The sequence below is a fragment of the Hemicordylus capensis genome, chromosome 3 (genome assembly GCF_027244095.1).
Source record: "Hemicordylus capensis ecotype Gifberg chromosome 3, rHemCap1.1.pri, whole genome shotgun sequence".
Classification (NCBI taxonomy): domain Eukaryota; kingdom Metazoa; phylum Chordata; class Lepidosauria; order Squamata; family Cordylidae; genus Hemicordylus; species Hemicordylus capensis.
In genome coordinates this window covers 13,396,343-13,419,407 of record NC_069659.1, presented here as the reverse complement: position 1 = coordinate 13,419,407, position 23,065 = coordinate 13,396,343, and the positions used below count along the sequence as shown (strand labels likewise).

Sequence of the window (23,065 nt, the reverse complement as noted above, 5' to 3'; positions counted from 1 at the left end):
GACACTTTATACAGCAAAAGAACAAACAAAAAGACAGATCCCTGCCCTGAGGGCCATGCAGTCGGTCTCAATAGGGAGGAATAGTGGGAAAGGGACAGGTAACAAAGGATGGATCAAGAGCAAATGCAGCCACATTTCTGAGCTTTGTTTCAGTTTGGGAAAAGGACTAAGTCCAGAAAAGATGAGTTTCAAGGAGTGATTTGAAGGAATAGGAGAAGGAGGTGGTACCATATGGGTCTTTGGGGAGGGAGTTCCAGACCTCAAGGCAGTAAGGGAGAAGAGCCGGTGCTCCTCACTGGGTGGCCTACCACTGTCCTGCTGCAAATGGATGTCCAGACCTCTTCCTATCTCTCACTCTTCCCTCTGCATTTTTGTCAGCTGTTCCTCGAGATCCCCTCTGTGCTAAGTTCCAGCTGCCCAGCAAATGCAACATAACTATTTATTAATGCCCACATCTGTTCTGCTTTTCTGTGGTGTACATTGGGTTTCCTCACAGCCTCCCATCTAGGCATTGAACCGATTCAGATGTATTAGTGTTATTTATATTCCTGTGTGCACAGGAAAAGGGTGATAATTATAAGATGGGTCCCTGTCCCCAAAGGGGTTCACAATCTAAAAAGAAACACAAGGTAGACACCAGCAGAGGGATACTGTTGTGCTGAGGGTGGATAGGGACCGTCGTTCTTCCCCTGCTCAATAGAATGCAAACACCACTCTGAAAGGTGCCTCTTTGCTTTGTTATTGGGGTATAAGCAGCTAAGGACCTGTTAGCAAGGTTGCTGCTGCGTGTGCCTTCAGACCAGAGCCCTGACCCACAGTTGTGTGGACCAAAAGGACATGGAAATAAACCAAGAAAATCCCACAGTACAGAAGTGCCCACCACATCTTGGGCAAAGGGACTATGCAAACTGCAGCGAAGTTAAACAAACCGGATGCCAAAATAAATTGTGATATGTTAAAGGACAATAACATATTACCTTGGGGAATCTTCACTGGGAAACGTTTTTTACTTCTGGATTCTCTGTTGCCCTATTTTGGTGCTTCAGTGCATTTGCATTCAGAATCTGGTCCCCCAGTGCTGTAGTGATGTGCACGGTCCGGAGAAGTCCGGACCGGCACCGAAGGGGGGCCTTGTTTTTAGGGCGGGGAGGGCTTGCATAGCCCTCCCGCCTCCTTGCCCCCGCTAGCACCCGTATTTTCTAGTATAGGGGTGCTGGAAACCAGCCGCGGCGGCGGCGAAAGAACTCCCAATGCCAGCCCTCCCTCCCTCCCAGCTAGCTGCCCGCCCGCCCGCCCGCTCACCCGCCCGCCCGCTCACCCGATAGGAAACGAGAGGAGCTCCGGCACAGAGCTCCTCTCGTTTGGAAGGCCTCCGGCATAATGGTGTTTTGCGCGCGCGCGCCGCAAAGCACGCCATTCGCCGGAGGCCCGGTCTACCCGCCGGGAAAGGTCCGGGTAGACCGGGCCTCCGATCGCTGGGTAGACCGGGCCTCCGATCGCCGGAGGCCCGGTCTACCCAGCGATCAGAGGCCCGGTCTACCCGGCCCTTTCCCGGCGGGTAGACCGGGCCTCCGGCGAATGGCGTGCTTTGCGGCGCGCGCGCGCAAAACACCATTATGCCGGAGGCCTTCCAAACGAGAGGAGCTCTGTGCCGGAGCTCCTCTCGTTTCCTATCGGGTGAGCGGTGAGCGGGTGGGCGGGCGGGCAGCTAGCTGGGAGGGAGGGAGGGCTGGCATTGGGAGTTCTTTCGCCGCGGCGGCGGCGGGGGGGCGGCTGGTTTCCAGCGCCCCTATACTAGAAAATACGAGCGCTGGCGGGGGCAAGGAGGCGGGAGGGCTAAGCAAGCCCTCCCGCCCTTAAAGGCATACCCCCCACCCGGACCCGGACCAGGCAGGGCCGGACCGGTCCGGCAGTCCGGCCATTCTTTGGAATGGCCGCCGGACCGGTTCGGGCACACTACTACAGTGCTGCTTTTGTGAGACTTGGTTCAGGAATTCTTTAGGCATCCTGAAGAGACCATCTGCGGAAAAGTTGACGGTTTGGCTTCAGAATCTTTTCCTGCCTCATCAAAAGAAGTTTAATGCATAGATTGCAAGTGAGAAAAATGTGGTTACGCTATGCGTGAGTGTGTGTTTGCACATGTGTATTTAGTATGTGCTGGATACTTTCTGTGTATGTTTAGCAGTGCTTGTCTCTTTAAAAAAAGCAGGCTTACTGTGAGAATTTATAGGCACAAGGGCAAACTTGTGAAAGAGCCCCACCACCCCCAGGTTATAAAGTGCTAATGGTGGGATAGCCACCACCCCTCCCCACGCCCCCCACATTCTCACACTCACTCAGCCCAGGCCCTTGTTGCAAAGCTCCAGGCAGAAAATAAAAATACAAAAATAAACAGGGCTGAGTGTGTGCCATGGCTTTTCAAGGAACACAGCAAAGTGCAGGATGTGATAATCAGCACAATAAATAAAAGCCCAAGTTTCTAGCCCTGATGGTTGTGAAGATCTGCTTGACAGTGCATGGGCAATGCCTGCTGAGAAGTCAGAGAAGGGGACTGCATAAGAACTCCAGCAGTTGAAGACGGAGCTTCAAGGTCTGGCATAGTTCCCCATGACTAGCAAAACCAGAGTAAATCCATGCAAAATAATGTGCGTGCATAGTAGAATAAAGTGTGCAAAGAAAGGGAAGCAATGCATGCTTTTCTAAGTTGCTTAACTTATAAGCAACTTGTATATTGCAGAATGCACTTTCCTTGTGGTACACAGAATTTTATTTGCTTTAGCACTGACTGGGTGATAAAGAGCCGACCTACAGAGCAGACAAATGGTCCATCACGCCCAGCTGTTGGAGGCTCCCTGGGATGCATCCTTTCTCAGACTTGCTGAGAGCCCTGAATTGGAGATTCTGCCCATTAAGCTCACAGCCTCATACCAGCCAAGCTGGTGCTCCTGGTGCGGAGCTGCTACAGCCCTTTCTCAGCCAAAAGCACTGAAGCTGTAGCAGAAGCCACGAGCTCCTTAACTTTGTTCCCAGTCAAAGTGCAGGTCTCAATCCAACACTCGCCTCTTGTTGGCAGAGAACGAAAAAGTTGGAGCCAAGTTCAGTTTGCTTACAAGAATACCAAAAGGCACATTTTTAAAAGGGATTGTCATCACCTCCCCTGCACCCTAACAACCATAGTCACAACAGTTTGCCTGTCCTTTAAGAAAAAAGGCTGACCGAACAAACTTAATTAGCTGTAATCTGGGTTCATGCTTAACAGGAACATAGGAAGCCGCCATATACTGAGTCAGACCATTGTTCTGTCTAGCTCAGTATTGTCTTCACAGACTGGCAGCGGCTTCTCCAAGGTTGCAGGCAGGAATCTCTCTCAGCCCCATCTTGGAGATGCTGCCAGGGAGGGAACTTGGAACCTTCTGCTCTTCCCAGAGTGGCTCCATCTCCTCAGGGGAATATTTTATAGTGCTCAAACATCAAGTCTCCCATTCAAATACAACTAGGGCAGATCCTGCTTAGCAAAGGGGACAAGTCATGCTTGCTACCACAAGGCCAGTTCTCCCAGTTTTGCTGTTTTGTAGATTCGATGAGGTTATTGTACATGTGGATCATGCTTAATTCTATTAGGTATTCTCTCACCCCTACATTGCTGGTCTGTGACTATTATAAATCAAATTAATTTTTTTTTAAAAAGGCTTGAATGTTGAGAAATGGATGCTGCCAAATAATCCAAGCCAACCAATGACTGACTGATAAGAAGAATTAGGAATCTATTGTAGATTTCAAAAGAATTCACAAAACCATTAAAACATACAATAAATGTTAAAAAGTATCTAAATGCAATTCAAACCCCACCCCCCACCCCTTAAGAAGTTAGTCCAATCCATGGGAATAAATGTCTCAAATCACAAATGGAGAGGATGAAATAAGACCTAGAAGTGCTATGGAACTATGGAAGTTAGGGATGTGCACAAACTAGTTTGTGTACTCCCGGGAGTTGGGGGCAGGGTGTCTTTTAAGGGGCAGGGAGGATGCCCTTACCTGCCCCACTGCTATCTCCCTACTGGTGCTCTCCCCAAAAGCATTGGTGTGGGGCTGCAGTGTACTTCTTTGCAGCCTCAGTGAACATCTCCATGCAAATGGCCGATGTTTACGCTGTGGCCCCGGAACCAGTGCTTTTGGGGAGAAAAAGCTCCAGAAAAGGAGTGCCAAACTGGTCTGTGCACATCCCTAATGGAAGCTCTTGGGAGATCCAAATCAGGCCAATGTATTTCCAAGAAAGAGGCCATCACAAAATTAAACGAAGCCAGACGTTTTCCACCCAATGAGGGTCATCTTTAGTGGTATCAATGAGAGCCGTGTTAGTCTCCTTGTAAGAAGGCGTATAAATAGTGGTATCCTGTAAACCGCTAGCAGCACTAGACAAAAGTATATAAGTCTTACGACCAGTGTTCCCTGTAACAGGAATTCCCAGATGTTGACTACAACTCCCAGCATACTCCTCAGCCTTTGGCTAGGGATTATGGGAGTTGTAGTCAACAACATCTGGGAATCCATGTTACAGGGGACACTGCTTGCTACTGCCCCATGCACATTGCAAAGTGAAAATTTTAATTGCAGTGCTCATTGTAATGTGCACTTGTGTATGTGCACAGGGAGGAGTGTTTGGTTTTACTGTTCAGCAGCAGCAGCAACTTGTCCTTGAGGAGCAACAGCAGGAGAGAGGGCATTACCTCTTGTTTGTGGGCTTCTCAGAGGCATCTGGTGGGCCACTGTGTGAAACAGGATTAGGAGTGCTGCTCTGGAAAGCCCTCTACCTCAGAGGGAGGTTTTTCCAGCGGGGCTGGGGCCTGCTACCAAAAGGGAAATGCTAAAAAGAACCTTCCCTCCGTGAGTGGAAGCAGCCTCACAGTTCTCTGGATCCTAGCCAATCACTATGGTAATCTGACAACAATACAATAATTGACATATTAATTGCCCCCTGAAAAGGGAAAAAGGGGGAAAGCAATGATTTTTATTAAAAGAATTCAACAGAAAAGCCTTCCATTCATTCATTCATTCATTCATTCATTCATTCATTCATTCGTGTTGATGTTTAAAGTGCACACTAGTGCTCAATTAAAGCTCAATTGCTAAGTGTATTGGGATTTCTCTAATAATAAGTGGGCAAGACAATATATTGCTAAATACATTGGATGGAGGTGAGGAGAGAAAAAGGAAAAGAAATACTGGGAGTGCTATCTTTGATAGTCATTTTTAAAAAAAACTTTACTCCTACATAAAACTTGCGTCAGTTGCTGACATCCACATTAAGTTACTCAGTTTTGGAATTTAGTCCTCTAGAGAAACCTGGGAGTGTTTCTCTAGAGCAGGGATTCTCAACGTTGGGTCCCCAGATGTTATTGGACTTCAATTCCCATAATCCCCAACCAAAGGCCACTGGGGCTGGGGATTATGGGAGTTGAAGTCCAATAACATCTGGAGACCCAACGTTGAGAATCCCTGCTCTAGAGGATTAAATCCCAATAGGACTTCTTCTAGTAAATTTTGTCAGGGTATCAGCCACTGGCTTCTTAAAACAGGGGAGCACTCTGATCCTATGCACATTTTCTCAGAAGGAAGTTCCCTATGATTAATAGGATTTATGCAGGATGCATGCATCCAATTGCAAGTAACCTTGAACTATTTTAACTTTCTGATACATTTAAAAATGATTCTGAAGCTCAGTTTTTCTCTTCTTGCCATGGTCCCTGCTACACATACTTTGAGCATAAATACTGAGAAACTCAGAAAGGAGAGGTCTGTCAATGGCTATTGGTCATGACAGCTATATTGGGCCTCCCTGTTCAGAGACAATATACAACTCAATGCCAGTTGCTATGGAGCAGCAGTGAAAGAGGACTGTGGCTTTCATGCCCTGCTTTTGGCTTTCTCGAAGCCTTTGGGTTGGCCACTATGAGAATCAGGATGCTCAACTTGATGGACATAGGATCCTGTCTTATACTGAGTCAGGCCCTTGGTCCATCTAGCTCAGTATCCCAGGAGATGCCAGAGTTTGAACCCGGGACCTTCTGAATGCAAAACAGATACTCCACCATTAAGCTATAGTCTTCCTTATACCGAGTCAGGCCCTTGGTCCATCTAGTTTGGTACTATCTACTCTGGTGGTAGCAGCCCTACAGGGTTTCAGGCAGGGGTCTTTCCCAACCCTACCTGGAGATGCCAGGGACCAAACCGGGGACGCTATGCAAGCAAAGCAGATGTTTTACTATTGAATTACAGCCCCGTCTCCTAAGCACATTGGAGTAATCCATTCTTGATGTAATGAAAGCATGGCCTCCAAGAAACTCTAACCTCAGCTAGGCTGAGGCATTCCTGGATCTGCTGCCATGGGAGCACCCTAGATTTGAATTCAAAACAGAGGAATTGACCAGCTTTCAAAACTTTCCTCTTCTCAACAACTCCTGTCGGGCAAGTTTGTACGACTTGTTAACCCCACAAGCCCAGTTCAGATGCTCATGACATAGTGTGGCCTGTCAGTTGCTGATTGCTTTATCTTTTTCCAGTCCCCTGGAGGCAGCAGAATCCAAAGGTTTATCAACTCCCAAGGGGCTGTGCTACAAAGCTGGGGGTGGGGGTGGGGGTTCCATTTGGCTTGTGCATCACAAGTTGTGCAGGTCTGTTGTAGGGTCTCTTAGATGCTACTTTCTGCTACCAAATGATCTCTTCCCCTGCCTTCTGTTTACACAGGGAATAAAATTGATTTAGCAGACAAACGAGAAGTCTCGCAACAAAGAGCAGAAGAATTTTCTGAAGCCCAAGACATGTACTATCTGGAGACCTCAGCGAAAGAATCTGATAACGTGGAAAAACTCTTTCTGGACTTAGCATTACGGCTGATCGGTGAGGCGAGACAGAATACGCTTGTGAACAATGTGGAATCCCCATTACCGGGCGAAGGGAAAAGTATCAGCTATTTGACTTGCTGTAATTTCAACTGATGGCTTCTCAGCCTCGAGGGTTAGGACTATTTCTCCGTGCAGAGGCCTATCTCATGGGAGGCGAATCCTGCTGCCTTGACCCAATCTGACGGGCGGTTGCTGTCCGATTCCCGATCTTGAAGCATGGCAGGCTGGCCAATTCGCCTGTGGGGTCAGCATAGCAGAATATAACCCGGTTTAATCCTTTCTCTCTCTCTTTGTAATCTGGAGGTGGTCAGGATTCAAGGGAGCATTAGGCATCCTCTAGCAACCAGAAGCCGGGTCATCGTTCCAGTCTCAGAAGCAACTAACCAAGCTTCTCTTGGAAACGTTGGATATTGCAGGATCTCGCTTTCATGACATGTTTTGGATCTTTTAAATCAGAAAACTGAAATGCACATTAACCATTGGCTAACCATTATGGGCTGCCAGCTAAGCAAATACCTGTATATAGATCATGACCCGAAACATTTGCGTTTAGGGCACAACTCAACACAGTGTGTGCGTGCAGGTGTGTTTCATTTTAAAAATAAGTGTTAATGTCTCCTACATTCAGGCCTTTTCATCGATATTGGATTTAAAAATAGAAATGTCAATACTTTGAAAGCAACAAGAGTGGAGATGGGCTCTGTCAGTCCTTGTTAGTATTAGCAGTTCAGCTGTCTGCTCGCCAGAGCAAATTTTAGGAGTGGGCCATTATTTGCCGGCTCTGTTCTGTACAGAAGCTAAAAATTGTTCATTAATAAGCACCAATTGTATTTTAAAAACAACAACAACCCTTTCTGTGGGTACAAGCAAATACAGCATGCTGCTCTTGGACTGAATGAGTTTAATGTGGATTTAAATGTTGCCCACTAGAAGAGAGGTGGGTTTAGTTTACTGAAGAGGAGTTTTAAGAACCTGACCTGTTCAAATATGTGTCCCCAAATGCAGTGCTGTTTCCAGTTAAGATCAGTATTTTTCTACCATTCTGCCATTTAGTGGGCTTCCATTCGGAACAAAGGGTTTTGCTGGTTTTTTGTTTTTTTTAATTAGGTTAATTATTTTAGTAATTATTGGAAATAACTCCTGAACCAGCTCTTTGGAGTACGCAGACAGCATACATGGTAGTTTGTTTAAAGGAATGTTCTAAAACTGGCTGAAATTTTGAGGACGGGTGATCCATTATATCCAAGTGTCCATTTTAAGCATGGATGTCGTAAGTGGTCTGCACTGTTAAAGACCCCTTTGAGGGCTCTCGTGTCAATGCTCCTTAATGTCAAAAGCTTGTCTGACAAAGATCTTACAGGAGTTAAATCCCAGGATGGGTCCAGCTAGCCGCCCCGAATAACAGCACCTTTGCTCAGTGTAGAAGATCGATACTGATGTGTGATTTTAAACATCAGCCCCCATGGCATTTGAACAGCCGCTGTTGGTGGAAATATTTCCCATCCGGGAAGCAAGCGCATCATTTTGTAGGGCTTTACAAACTTAGGAGTAGAGTAACACGGCAGCGCATGTTCTGAGATTTACTGTGTATCTTTATTCAGGCTGTGATCATCTTGCAAAGCTGTAGCTTTGAGAAGCTGCTTCAAGTTACTTGCAGTGTGAAAAAGCCCTTCCTTGTATTGTAGTCGCTTGCAGGCTGGCTGTTGTAGGTCACCTAATTTGTGTACTGCTCTTTCTTGGGCGTGTGTGTGTGTGTGTGTGTACACACATGACGTATGTATGTATTACTGTTGGCTTGGGCAATTCCTTGTAATCTGAAACCTCAACTTTGGAAGCAGTATGGAATGTGTCTTGCCCTCATCTCCATCGTCACGATACCTCTAGTGCCATGCTCAAAGAAATGCATTGGGCTTTAGACTCTGAAGCTAAAGAGGAACCGAAGGAAGAGACACGACCGTTTCTCAGACACTGGGGAGGCCTTGCTTGTCCTGGAAGGGAGGATGAACTGTCGGTGATGATGCGGAACTGCCGTGGATTGTAATTTTAGTATTAATTCGCTGGTTATTCTGTACTTAGTATTAATTAGTTTGCTATCTGGAGAAGAGAATGGGAAAACCAATGGGTGATCCACCAGAGCACATGTGAGCCAGCTCCTGGATGTACAAAACCATAGACGTGGTGCAAGTGGTGTGCTCTTGCGCACCTGCCCTTTGGTTCCATGGGGCTTGCAGTGGGGAAGCTTTTTGGGGGGACGGTTATGCCCAGTCACTGATAGCTGGTCCCTTTTGCATTAAGAAGAAGCTGCTAAAGTTTTAGCCTTTTTTGAGAATAAAGCTGACATTTTTAAAAAAACAAAATAGTCGTGTTTTGTTCCCCGTAAGGTTCTCTTGACTTATTTAATATCATTCATTTTCAACTTCAGCCAGGAGAGAGCATGTGAATGCCATGGCCCACTGAACTGGTTATCACAGAGATCAGAGTCCACCCATCAGTGAGCTGAGATTTTCAACTGGGTGGGTCCAGCTTGCATCTCATGTTCTTAACCACTCTTTTAAAAAAGTGCTCTCTTTCTCTCTCCTCTCTTTTAAAGACAAGATCCTAGTTCTCATGATAGGAAGAAAGGGAGACCTTGGACACAGCAGTGCTATTCAGCTCTATTGGCAGGCTGACAACATGACCTGTGCAGTTGTACAACATATGCCATACTTTAGAGGTCAGCAGCATCTCACTCTGGTAATTGGCTGTTTTTCTTTCCCCCCCTCAGTACTAAATTCTGCATTAGCACAGAATCAATAGCATGCATACAGACCTGCACTGGTGACTCATAATGCAATCAATGATGGCTGAATACACTTTTCAGGAAAGCATTGGCCCTTTATCAACTCGGCCTCCTTTCCGGGGCTATACATGCAGAATTCATGGTAAAGATTCTTTCCACGTTTTCTTTTACCAACAGTCTGAGCAGTTGTAGGGAAACAAAAGTCTTTTCAGGAAACATTTGGGCAGCCACAAGAGTGCCTCCAGGCTCTCCCATCAGAAGGCAAATGGGAAGCAAGCGGTGCATTGTGTCAAGGTGTCCATTTCTGAACAGTACACATCAGAGGCCGCAATCAGCAATGCATTGTTCCACACCATGTTTTCCCCCCCTTTGTAGCACTGCATTCCAGATGTTGTCTTTCATTTCTCACAGCTGTAGGGCAAGGTCCAAAACACTCCTCCTTGGGAAGAATAGAGCAGCTTCAGTTACTCTTGATAGATCAGCAGAAGTACTTTACCCTTAGCTCTTCAGAAGAGCTTTTTTCCTTTTTTGTACAGCAAATCCTGTGTTCTAAGAATCTGGTATGGCAAGGCCACCCTTGTGTGCTGGATTTCCTCTCCAACAAGTAGTTCCTTCCTCAACAACCCTTGTTTTAAGGGCTGTATTTGGGCACACGAACTGTCAGTACTGCACATATAGAACACAGATCATGGGAATCTATGCTCGGTGGATGTTTTACAGGGGGAGTTGGGAGGGGTGATGCAGACAGAAAGTTTGTCAGCTTGCAGATGTGAACCATCTCTGTCCAAGACTGGGAGAGTGATACTCCTTGTACATTCTCTGTTGGTTTGCTGGTCAATGACTAAATAAACTGATCTCTTCTCTGTTGGTGCTGTACAAATCCTATTTATTATTAAAAATATTGGCTAACACGATGTGCATTCTAGCAGAGCTATAGGGCTCTGTGTAGGGCTGCAGTGAAGCCACAAGATAAACCCTGATGATTTTAAAACCTTGTGGCTGCAGAAGAATTGTTTCCACATTGATCCCCATTTGCAACTATGGGGAATAAATATGGCAAAACAGTGTACCATATTAGCCACTACATAGTATTTTTCAGTGAAGGTCATAATGTAGTTTACACAGCAAATGGAATGAGAAGATGGGCCCTTTCCCCAAGTAGGATCTCAGTTGGAAAACAAATTATCTTAAAAAAAAAAAAAAAAGTAAAGGGAGGCACCAGCAACACCCACTGGAGGGACACTATGTTGTGTTGAACAGTTGGTATCTCACTGCTAAATGTAAGAGAGCCACCATGCCCAACTATCAAGCATTATCCCATTCGAGACATGGGAAGCTCCCTGGAGAGAGACCACTGACCCCATCTAGCCCAATTCTGGGTAATGCAGCCAATAGGAATGTTAACCTAGGTTTCCCTGTTCTATATCACACAATCAAAACCGTTCTACCCAGGTTTGGGAGCTGTGTGTACTCCTCATTTTTGGTTGTGTGGAAGCAAGGTGGGAGGGAAACCTGGCTTCCACTCACTCACTTCTACTGAGGTTTCCCCCCTACCTTGCTTCCACACAACCGGAAATCTGGTGTGTGGACAGCTCTCAAACCTGGGCAGAACACAGTTTTGATTGTGTGAATGACCTCTTCACCTACTCTTAACACACTGAAGCTATTCTCACGCCCTCTGAAAAGTGGGCTAAGAGAGCTTAGCTCACTTTCCAGAGATCGTGGGGACTACCAGGCTCACAGGCGAGCCCGGTGCTCCCAAGGCGGCTAGCCTGCTTAATTACCCTCCCCTTAGACAAGGTTAACGGAGTGAGTGCTCCGTTAACCTCATCTTTTTGCTCCTGTGTTGCTGTGGTACACGGTGACACATGAGTAGACCCCCAATTGGGAGGCTGCAAGCAGCCTCCTGGGCTCAGGGGTCTCTCCAGGATGCCCCGCGCACTTGCACGGGGCCTCCTGGAACTTCAGGGGGCCACGCGATCCCCGCAGCTCCCGCTGACTCCGTGACGGAGCCAGCAGTTGTGTGGGCAGCTGATCCGGCCACCCAGGGCAGAACTCCCTCCAGCGCTTTACACTGTTCATGTGAAGTGCCTCACTGGCTCTCAATAGAATATAAATATTAGTTTAGAAGTAATTTCCAAAACTACACTTATAAGGCCTACAAGGAAAAGCTGCCACTGTGGCTATTATAATATTGTCTATTAAAGAGGGAAACGTCTTTTCCATCTATGCCCATCTCTGCTTATTCTCCACCATTCCACTGGATCTTCTGCCCTAATATGGAAGAGGGATATACGCACAATGGCTAAGAGCCAATTCTCGGTGACCTGGGCTCTACATCTTCAGATGGCAGTGGAGGGCTCACATGGCTGAATGTTTTTCCATATCCTGCCCAAATACCAACAAAGTCCATTCACATCGAGATCTAGCATGTCAGGGAAAGGGATGCTTGACAGCTCGCTTTCTGAAATCTGGGAGTTCTGGGCATGGGGAAGCATCTGGCCACATGAGATGCCAACCTGCAACCTGAGCTGGCATAATTCAAACATGCGTGGAGGCCATGCAAATGGCCTCTGCGGAGGTTGGATCCATGCTGCTGGTGTGGGTTTCTGCAGAAGGAGTGCCATGTGTTTGGGCTGCGCAGGGGGGTGGGTGGGTGAGTAGCCACTGGGCCGGTAAGAACTAATCTGCTTCTCTCCCTCACCCCCCCGCCACCCAATGCCACCCTTTACAACACCTTTCAAGGATTCCCCCATCCCTTTGCTTGTAAAGGGGAATCCTCACTGGATTCTCCTTTTATAAGTAAAGTCGCTCGATCCCAAACTGGGCTTGGTTTGGTTCGATTGTGGACCAAACTGCCTCCAGTCCGATTTGCAATCAAACCGTTGCACCAGTTTCAGATCGAACAGTGTGTGCACACCCCTGCTCCCTAGCATATTGGATAACAGAGCAGCCTCTGGCTCGTGGCTGTTAATAATGCCACAAGTAGTCAGAATGTTACTTGGTTTTCTAGAAAGTGGTCACTCAATGCCCAAGAGACTTGTAAGTAGACGTAATTCATTGTTGAAAAGTGCCAAGAAGAAAGTGAACAATACACATGTGTAGATTTTTTAGAATCGCCCTTTCCCATCCTATAGTCATTTCAGAAACTAATCAATTGTTGAACATGTATCAAAGCTTCAGCATTTGATCTAAAGATCCTGTTTCCAAAAGGAAAAATGCGCATTCAAGTGGATGGATCTGAGAAAACAGCTTCCAGGCTGGGGAGCTGGCTGTTTCCCACAAACAGTTCAGGAGACCAACTTCCTGCATTAGACCAACGAGGCGTGGAAGAAAAGTTCAACTTGTTGACAACCGCAAAGGCACCAAAGTCAGGAGATGCGTCAGTTTCCTGCCAGAGGTTAGCAGCGTCTTCATGAATGGGTACTGTCCCCATTGGAGCTTGTGTTGACGGCTCCTTTTTAGGAGTGAGTTCTGCCCGTTTTACCCTAATCCCACAGCTGACTCTGTTTTCAGAGAGAGGAGACTGCTCTGTGATTTGGTAGTCAGCAAAGTTCCTCAACAGGCTTCTCTTTGTCCTCAGCCCAAAGATCTTCTGATTCCGGGAAGCAAGTGGCCGTACCCATTTTCTCTCTGAGGGAGGGATCCATTCCTCGCTGTAATTTTCAGACAGCTTCCGGGCTGGGCTGTCACTGATGCATAACTGTTGAGGACCAGCTGCGCCAATGGAAGAGGAGTCCACATGGCTCAGCCTTCTGGATTGCAGGGACTTGCCAACAAGCTGTTTGACTAAAGGGGTTTTCAAGGCAGGCCTGGGTCTTTTACATTTGGCATCGATCCGAGACAATGTATTCAGTGTTGATACGCTAAGAATGGACTCTCGTGCTCTGGGGAGCCTCACCTGTTGACGAGGTTTCACCAGCGGGGTAGACTGGGAATAAGGCACAAAGTCCAGGGTAATGGCAAGGTTGGGTTCTGAATCAGATGCTGAACCAGCAACCAGAGTGCTCAGTTTTTGATCAGAAGTAGCATGCAAGTTACACAAAGTTAATCCACGTTGAGAAGTATTCTGGCCAGCATCCAATTCACTTGGCAATAATTCAGACAGCACAGGCCTTTCAGTCCATGCACTCTCCTGGACCGAGAAAACTTGGGCTGCATTTAACATTCCTACAGCAGTTTCTGGCCCTCCAGCACTAGCGTCAAAGAGATCAGCGGAAGCGTTGTAACTATCCTGGGGGCAATCAGAGCAGCCCTGTAGCAAACCGCTGACGTTCCTGTCTATGCCATTATTTTCCCGCACCTCTGGGACTGACTCTCTCTCCCTTGCACAAACGGCATCCGATTCTTCACAAGCTGCTGAGGCGAAACCCTGCACCTGTATGTTTGTAGGATCAGCAGTTTGGTTTAGCTGAGAGCTTGAACTTCCTTGATTTCCCCAGTTGGCTAAACAATTATCACGTTTACAGTTTAACAGGGTGGTTTTCTTTCTGGTTTGCAGAGAAAGGCTTTCTTGACAATTACTGGTAGACTTTGAAGAGGAGCTGGGATGGAGATACTTCAAATTCCTGACATCTTGGTCAGCTCCTTTTTTAGTTGATAGACAAGTTCCCTTTGAATGAGCTTTAACTGCAGCTGGGGAGGACCAAGGAAAGAGAACATGATGCTCGTTAGGCAGACAGTTCAATTCATCCGTCCTTTCAGTAGATAAATTGCTGCCAAAGGTTTCCTGTTGAGATTCTTTGCCTTGGAGGGATGACAGGTTACACTCATGACATGGGAGGTCATCTTCTTTCCACACGTCCACTTTCTCAGCGAGCTCCTGCAACTTCTCATCTGGATGTTCCGTCAGGAAATGGGCATCACAGACACCTGGTTTGGGAGAGGACTGCTTAAAATGCCCATAACAATCATCAGTCCCCTTGCTGGGGGAACGTTCCCAAGCTTTAGCCTCTGTTGGCAGTACCGTGGCTTTGTTTTCAATTCTGGCAATAAATTCATTTAGGCTTTCAGAAGATGGGAGCTCATCCCCAAACCATGGGTCTTCTGGAGAGTTTCCACTCTGGCAAAGCAAAGGGTTCCATGCATTTTCTGGACCACAGCTCTGCTGGATGCTAATTTCGCCAGAGGAGCTGCTCCCCCCTAATCCTAGCAGGCTTTCCAATGACCTATAGCTTTTTCTTGCTAAGGAAGAATGACTCTTTGGCTCACTCTTTACAGTGATGCCACACCAAGCAGAAGACAGATGAGGTAAATTTCTATTATTCACAGTCAGATGAGAATCCTGGGGGCTTGGGATTGGCTGGCTGTGCACAGAAACTGGACGATTTCCCTGTTTTTGCTCCTCACAGGGACTCTTGCTTGAACTTAGAGCTATCGGATCTGCTGTTGTTCCCCCCGAAATGGATGAGGAAGTCAGTCCAAAGGACTGTGGCCAGAGGTTTGAGAGACTGTCTAGACGACGGGATGGAAGGGCACCCAGACCACCAGAGCTGTGCAAGCTGCTCAGCAAAATGCTCGGCGGATCAAGGGCCCTGAAGAGATCGCTAGAAGGCTTGGAGTCCCTAGGATGGTGCTTGAAATGGGAACGCTGTTGCTGCTGGAGGTAATGGATAACTGTGTGGCCCACAAGGCTGGAGTTTGGTACAAACATCTGACAGGCTGTGAGAGCTTTGGGGTCAGTCTGGTAGTGATTTTGCAAAAAGCTGGCACCATCTTGCTTACTAGAATCCTGCAAAAAACAAAAACAAAACAGAAGCCAGGTTCCATCAGATACTACACCTAACAAGGTAATTTCTAATCTCTGCCCCCAAAGCCTCAGTTTTACCCAAACTAATCATGCACATGAAACAGAGTCAGGACATTGGTTTGCCTAGCTCAGCACTGTGTACACTGATTGGCAGCAGCTCTGCCCAAGTTTCAGGAAGTGTTCCCTATGATAGGGATTCCCAGATGTTGACTACAATTCCCATCATCCCCAGCCAAAGGTAACTGCAGCTAGGAATGATGGAAGTTGTAGACAACAAGGTTTGGGAAATCACTGTTAAAGGGAACACTGGTTTCAGAAGGGGTCTTTTCCAATCCTTCCTGGAGATGCCAGGGATTGGAACTGGGAACCTTCACCATGCAAGGCATGTGTTCTGTCACTGAGCTACACGTCATCCCATTGACATGCCTTAGTTCTGAAGCAGATATTTTAGGTTTTTGAAGAACTTGGAATGGAGGAGATGGAGACAGGAAAGGGAAGGAACATCTACATGAAACCGCTGGGAGAGAACATCAAGAGATTTTGTGCAGGGTATTATCAGTATGCTGACGACAGTCAAATCTATTTCTCCACGTCAAGGTCATCAGGAGAAGGCATAACCTTCCTAAATGCCTGCCTGGAGGTGGTGATGGGCTGGATGAGGGATAACAAACAGACTGAATCCAGATAAGACGGGGTTGGAACTCAGGAGACGATTTTGATCTGCCAGTTCTGGGTGGAGTCACACTTCTCCAGAAGGAACAGGTACGCAGTCTGGGGGTGCTTCTGGATCCAAACCTCTCCCTGGTGTCCCAGGTTGAGGTGGTGGTTAGAGATGCTTTTTATCAGCTTCAGCCGATATACCAACTGCATCTGTTTCTTGAGATAAATGACCTCAGAACAGTGGTACATATGCTGGTAACTTCCAGACTTGACTACTGCAATGCGCTCCACGTGAGCCAACCTTGTTACCAACTGGGAAGGAGCAGGAGAGGGGCCACATGCCCCCCCTTCCAGTTGGTGACTTCTCCTGACCGAGGGAGGGAGGGAGAGAAAGAAAGAATCCAGCCAGAGAATGAAGCACCAGGAGGGAAGGAGCTGGAGAGAGAACATTCCGAGTGCTGGCCAGGTCCCCTGCATCTGACATTGATGCAGGGGGCTTAGCTGGTGCACACACAGTGGCAGTGGTGGGGAGAGACTGCTGGAAGAAGGCTGTGTCAAGCCACCAGCGAGCTCCCTACACACAGTGCTTAAAAAGCAGTGTCTTGGGGGAACAACATTACCGTATTTACCTGAATCCAAGTATAGGTTTTCCAAAATTCTTTGATGAAATTGTTTTAGAGAGGATTGTTTTAAATTCAGAGTCCTCCTCCTTTCAGGCAAATGCAGGTATAACCAATATCGAATCCCTATTTTTTAAGGGGGTCATCTTAGATTCAGAGTCATCTTCCATCTGGGTAAATATGGTAGTTTTCGTGTGTGTCCAATACAGGTGTAATGGTGGGGATTTATTGTTAGAGGCAGAGTGAAGTTTGCCTCTGTGCTGCAATGTCGTGTTGGATCCTGGTCCCGTGTGCTGAAGGAACGGGTTGGGCTGGTTGCGCAGAGATGCAGTTAGAGCTAATTACTCTAGAGTAGGTGAAACCTATTCAGATTTCATGTCAAAAGGAGGAAGGCGAAGCAGGAAGGCTAGGCTGTTGTTCCTTTAAAGTGGCAAGAGGGTCATGAATGGAAATTCTGATTGCTGGTCTAAGACCATAATAAAGATGATTGACTGATTGAATTCTGATCCTTTTCTATATCAGCCGAGCCCATATTGCTCAATACTGCTCAACATTCCTCACATGTAAGGTGTCTGCAGGCAGATGCCCAAACTTACAGGAGAGCTGTGCAAACCGGCAGTTGTCTGCATGCGTGATCACACAAGTGTCATCCCCTTCCATGTTGCCAAACAAAGACGGGTTGAAAAGGACAACAAACACGACAGCCTAAAGAAGGGTCTTCAATTGCTGCTGTTTCATTTTTGTATCTCTCCTAGGAGAAACGCCTTTGATTGAAGTGCAGGGGATCCTGCAGCTGCTTAAAGGCTTTGTTTGATGGCACGGTCTGACTTTTAGCAGCTGGATTTGGATGGTTCACAGCAGCCGCCTGGAAGCACCAGAATGCTGCAGGCATCTCATTTGTTCACATTGTTCAGCTACGAAATTCGAGCCACATTTCTAATCAGTGCTGCATGTTCCAGCTTCGAAGTCCTCAGGCAAGGGAGCCCGGAATTTGCTTTACTAAACACCAGGCGCTTTGCTGTGCTGTCCCTCCCCTTCTAACGCCAACCAGACATTGGGGGCCATGCAGGCATAACACTTGGCCACAGAAAGCACTAGCCAGGGTTTGTTCAGGGGGCCGCAGCTCAGTGGCAGAACATCCGCTTTGCATGTAGAATGTCCCTGGTTCAATCCCTGGCAGCATCTCCAGGGGAGAGACTCCTGCCTGAAGCCCTGGAGAGCTGCTGCCAGTCAGTGTAGACCAGGCCTGCTTAACTTGGGCCCCCCACAGCTGTTTTTGGATTACAACTCCCATAATCCCTAGCCACAGTGGCCAATGGCCAGGGATTATGGGAGTTGTAGGCCAACATCTGCAGGAGGGTCGAAGCTGAGCAACCCTGGTGCAGACAATACTGTGCTAGATGGACTAATGGTGTGACTCAGTATAAGGCAGCTTCCTATATTAATCTAAATGTTTCGGGGATGGGGCTGTAGCTCATCTGCTTAGCATGCAAGAGGTCACTTCCAGGCATCTCCAGAGAGGGCCGGGAAAGGCTCCTGCACGAAACCCTGGAGAGCCGCTGCCAGTCAGTGTAGACAGTGCTGGGCTCGACAGGCCAATGGTATGTCTTGGTAGAAGGCAACCTCCTAAGTTCCACTGATGTTGCCGTAATCCTGGTTATTTATTTATTTATTTGATTTATATACCGCCCTTCCAAAAATGGCTCAGGGCAGTTTACAACAAAATAGAAACAATGTATTTACTGGGCTACAATCCCAAGTGGACAGTGAATCCATGGTTTAGTTTGCTGAACTAAGCTCTGTTCCCCTGCAGGCCGTGTATAATAATTGCCCACATACTTAGCATTTGTACAGTGTTTGAGTGTCCATAGCACTTCACGCATATTATCTTGTTGGAATCCTTAAATACCTTAAAACAAACCTCTAAGGTAAGTATTATTATCACCATTTTGCAGATGTGAGGGAGTGGCTTTCCTAAGGTCACCTAGCAAGTGGTTGGCAGAAGCAGGATTCAAGACACAGGACTTCCTGATTTGTAGTGCAGTCTCTTACACACTACACTACACCACAGCATGGAGAAATAGCAGAAAGAGAGCAAGAGGCAGGAGATGCGGAGAAACCATCTCAACCAGGGTTTGTTTGGCGCTAAATTTAACCATGGACACTGCAAACCATGGTTTGTGAGCCTTCAGCCTAAACCAGGGCTGCACAACTGTGGCCCTTCTGCAGATGTTGGGCTACAACTCCATCATCCCTAACTACTGCCACTGTGCTGGGATGATGAGAGTTGTAGTCCAACCACAGTTGGAGGGCCAAAGTTGTGCACCGCTAGCCGAAACCATTAGAGGGTTGGAGTACTTTCCTTTTGATGAGAGGCTGAAATGTTTAGGGCTTGTCTTTTAAAAAAACAAACAAACTATAAAGGGGGGGACATGACACAGGTTTATAAAATTATGCATGGTGTGGAAGCGGCTACAGAGAGACAGACACTTGGAAGTGGGAGCCAGCGTAGCACAGTGGTTAGAGTGTTGGACTAGGACTGGAGAGTTCAAATCCCCGTTCAGCCACGAAACTCACAGGGTGATTCTGGGCCAGTCATGGATTTCTCAGCCTAACCTACTTCACAGGGTTGTTGTGAGGATAAAATAACCACACACAACTCTGGGTTCCTTGAAGGAAGAGCAGGATATAAACCTATAAATAAATAAAGAGAAGTCTTTCTTTTTGGCTCGCAGTACAAGAACTTGAAGTAATCCAATGAAACTGATTGGCAGGAGATTCAGGATGTAAAAGGACAAGACATTCATGCTGTGCATACTTGATTTGGAATTCACTGCCACCAGATGTGAAGGCCACTGGCCTAGATGGCTCTAAAAGGGGATTAGGTGAATTCATGGAGGAGAATAAGTCTATCAGTGGCTATCAGCCACAATGGCTAGAAAGAACCCCCATGTTCAGAGGCAGTACACCACTGAACACCGGTTGCTGGGGAACAACCGCAGGAGAGGGGGCATACCTTCATTGTTGGACTATGACTCTCCTCATTCCCAGTGGCCAACAGGGATTGGATCGACTGGTGATTATGATGGAGCTCTGTGCAGCTCAAAAACTCACATATACCTGAATAAAAGCTGGGTTCAACAGAAGAACATTATTTTGCCTTGCCCGAGTTCTCCATTCTCTGAGATCAATATGCCAAGCGGAAACGTTACCTTAACTCCAAATACAAATTTCTTCCCAATGAAACAAGTTTCAACTGCTTTAACGAGCACATCTGGAGAGGCATCCCTGTCTGGTTCTTGGTCCGCTTCTTCAATATACCTGGAATAAGAAAAGTGCTGAAAATAAACTGATAGAGACAGAGCAGCGTTCAGGGATCTGTCATGAAGCTCAGGCATAAATAATATTTGAAGTTGTTAAGTTACATCCTGGAGCAAGTAATGGAGACAAAACAAAATTAGCAAATCCATGTGCATTCCAACCTCCAGCATCTGCCCTCCCATTCAAAATGTAGTATTGAGTTGCAAGTATTGATTGCCGTTGAGTGTTCCACAGATCAAAAACACACAACATTCATTTTGTTCAGACTTCATGGTTTACTTTAGGGAATAGGGTTGCCACATCTAGACCCAGAAAATGCCTTAAGAAGTTGCACAAAATCCTGACAGCTGCAGTTTCCGCCACCCTTGCAGCATTGTGATAAGGCTACTTTAAGGGGGCAGTGTGAGCGAAGAGGAAGTGGATCAGAGTATCAATTTTAACATAATAATTTGAACTAATCATGCAATTTTCACCGGAAAGGGAAAATAGGGACATGTTGGCAGGTATGCAATTAGATGGCTGAAGGCATTTATTTAGTATTTGATCCAATTACACCCCACTCTTCCTTAGAGGAGCTCAGGGCGGCTTATACACGATTTATAGGCACTCTCCCATCCAGGCAGTTCACAGGGTCAGACATACTTCGCTTTGGCAATAGAAACTGGCCATGCTCTTTCAAAACCAGTACCTGGGCCTGGTCAACATGGACCAGGCCTACTGAGAATCTCAGCTCTCTCTCCAGCCCCCTCTTTAAAAATCCCGCCCCCCCAGACCTCACCATTATGGCAATACTTGGCCCAAACCAGAAACTGCTGATGCTCTTAGGAGTCGCCACCTGTGCTCAGCACGGTCTCGTGGCCTCCGATTACGTGCCCAAACCTTTCTCCTGCCCACACACCACTTCCTCATACCTGTCTGCACAAAGATGCTCCAAATCCCACAAGGCTATTCAAATTCAAAGTGAAGCATGGAAGTGAGTAACGTTATGTGCGGGAGGAGGGAACCTATATTTGTTACTCACTGGCACACTTTTTTGGCAAAGGCTCTAGATTTTTTCAAAGCACGGAATCTGATGCTAGGGAGAATGATAAGCAATTCCTTGCAGACAGGAAGGTTGAGTAGGGAGATAATTATTGATCAGCATTGCCTAGTGAACTCTCGACTCCAAGGAATTTGAACCCGGAGTTCCCAGACCGGAGTCCTTTCCCACTGGAATATACAGCTCTTGTCAATGATCCCACAGTGGCACAGAATTAATTGCCCCTATTATTCTTTTTATATACCAGCTTGGTATCCAAGCAGCAAACTGAGCTGCAAACGTTTTAAGAGATATAATTACAGCTCACACACAGACTAGGTTGTGTTGGAGGCAGCAGCCTACTCACTGAAACAGCAGAAAGAGGTTGCATTGTTCACCTGTGCAAGCCCTTTGCTGTGACTCCAAAGTAAGCATCCAAGCAGCTCCCAAAGACGGTCACCTCAAACACATTGTGAGCATCAGCGACTTCCAGCGAGAGGCGATACCTGTAGCTTGTGTCTTTGGCGTCCCCTGAGCAGCCACACTTTAGGCAACTGTACCTGTCAAAGGCCAGAAGATGAACTGACTAGGTATTTACTTGTGCCACAAATGCCTATTATTTTATTTATTTAAATGAATAAAATGCCTAGCACCTAATTCTCAAGGCAGTGTACACAACTTAAAACAATAAAACTCAATAAAAACAATTTTAAAATTATATTTAAAAAACCATTTAAAAGCAGTTTTAGCAAAAGGCCTGTGAAAAGTGCCTTAAGTGATTTCTTTTAAGGCAGCCAGAGATGGAGAAGCTCTTATATTGACAGGAAACACATTCCATTAACACGGGGCTGGACAACTTCAGCCCAGCAGCTGTTTTTGGACTACAGCTCCCATAACCCCCAGCCACTGGCCAATAGCCAGGGATCATGGAAGTTGTACATCTGCAGGAGGGCCAAACGTGTGCAGTCCTGAACAATATGGGCCTTTATCAAATCACCTGGTGGCTTATCATCATCACAGCACCACCCTAGACATGTCAACTCAGAAGCAAGCTCCACTGAGTCCCATGAGACTCATTTCCCAATAAGCTGTAATAAAGAAAAAAAAGGTCGACTTTTCTTGAGTTTGGGCACAAGAGATTTGGGTTCAGATTTTGCCTCAATTTTGATTCATAGAGGTGGTTAGATAAAAGACTGCTTTTAGGTCTCCTATGTCCATCTGTAAAATAGATACTAATGTATAAAGGTCTGATTCATACAACAGTTCAAATCTAGGTTTAAAGTCAGTAACTGACATTAGTGTGATCATATGAACCCTCACCAAGACAGGAATCCCAGATTCATCTCGGGACACAAATGGACATCAGCAATCTTATTAATTAATTTATTTATTTATGATTATTTATTCGATTTCTATACCACCCTTCCAAAAATGGCTCAGGGTGGTTTACACAGAGAAATAATAAATAAATAAGATGGATCCCTGTCCCCAAAGGGCTCACAATCCAAAAAATCTTGGTGTGGGTTCACATAATCACACTAATGCTGGCTATCTACTCTAAACCGAGATTTGAATGATGGCCAAAGTGAGAGGCCAGAAGTCTCTAGGCAAGGAGTTGGCATTAAAAAGAATGTAGGGATGTGCAATAAGCAATTTGTGCATCCCTGGGGTGGCGAAGAGGAGTAGCTTTAAAAGGAGGCATGCAGGTCCCCCCGACCTGCTCCTCTGCTGTCCCCCCCCCCCCCGCCGCCCCACCATAGCACTGTCCATTCTATCTGTTCAAAAAAAGACCAGGGCTGCATAACACATGGCATCCATGTATGTGCTGAGGCCATGTGCATGCTGATGCTGTGCACGCTGCTGGGAACAGGGAAGCAGCTGTGTGATGCCAGGTTTTTTTGAACAGACAGAATGGACAGTGCCGCAGTGGGGCGGCAGGGGGAAGAGGAGCAGGTAGGAACTTGCATGCCTCCTTTTGAAGCTACCACTCACCCCCTGCCAAAATGTTTCAGCTGC

General features: G+C 46.7%; 2 protein-coding genes across 15 annotated transcripts in view; one reads left to right on the top strand and one right to left on the bottom strand.

Moving 5' to 3' along the window:
• Positions 1-10,548, top strand: part of RAB30 (RAB30, member RAS oncogene family) — a 68,107-nt gene extending 57,559 nt beyond the window's left edge. For both annotated transcript variants that reach the window (XM_053305869.1, XM_053305870.1), the window contains one exon: positions 6,745-10,548. In XM_053305869.1, coding sequence (XP_053161844.1) covers positions 6,745-6,995 — 251 coding nt within the window. In that variant the 3' untranslated portion in view covers positions 6,996-10,548. The remainder of the gene's footprint in view (positions 1-6,744) is intronic.
• DDIAS (DNA damage induced apoptosis suppressor) overlaps positions 1-23,065 on the bottom strand; it is a 71,443-nt gene that overhangs the window by 36,966 nt on the left and 11,412 nt on the right. For 6 of the 13 annotated variants that reach the window (XM_053305851.1, XM_053305854.1, XM_053305852.1 and 3 more), the window contains 3 exons: positions 21,448-21,609; positions 19,923-20,031; positions 12,717-15,412 (listed from right to left, as the gene is read on the bottom strand). In XM_053305851.1, coding sequence (XP_053161826.1) covers positions 12,908-15,412; positions 19,923-20,031; positions 21,448-21,609 — 2,776 coding nt within the window. In that variant the 3' untranslated portion in view covers positions 12,717-12,907. Of the gene's footprint in view, positions 1-12,716; positions 15,413-19,922; positions 20,032-21,416; positions 21,610-23,065 lie in introns of those variants that run through there. The other 7 variants (XM_053305860.1, XM_053305861.1, XM_053305863.1 and 4 more) reach the window with 3 other exon arrangements.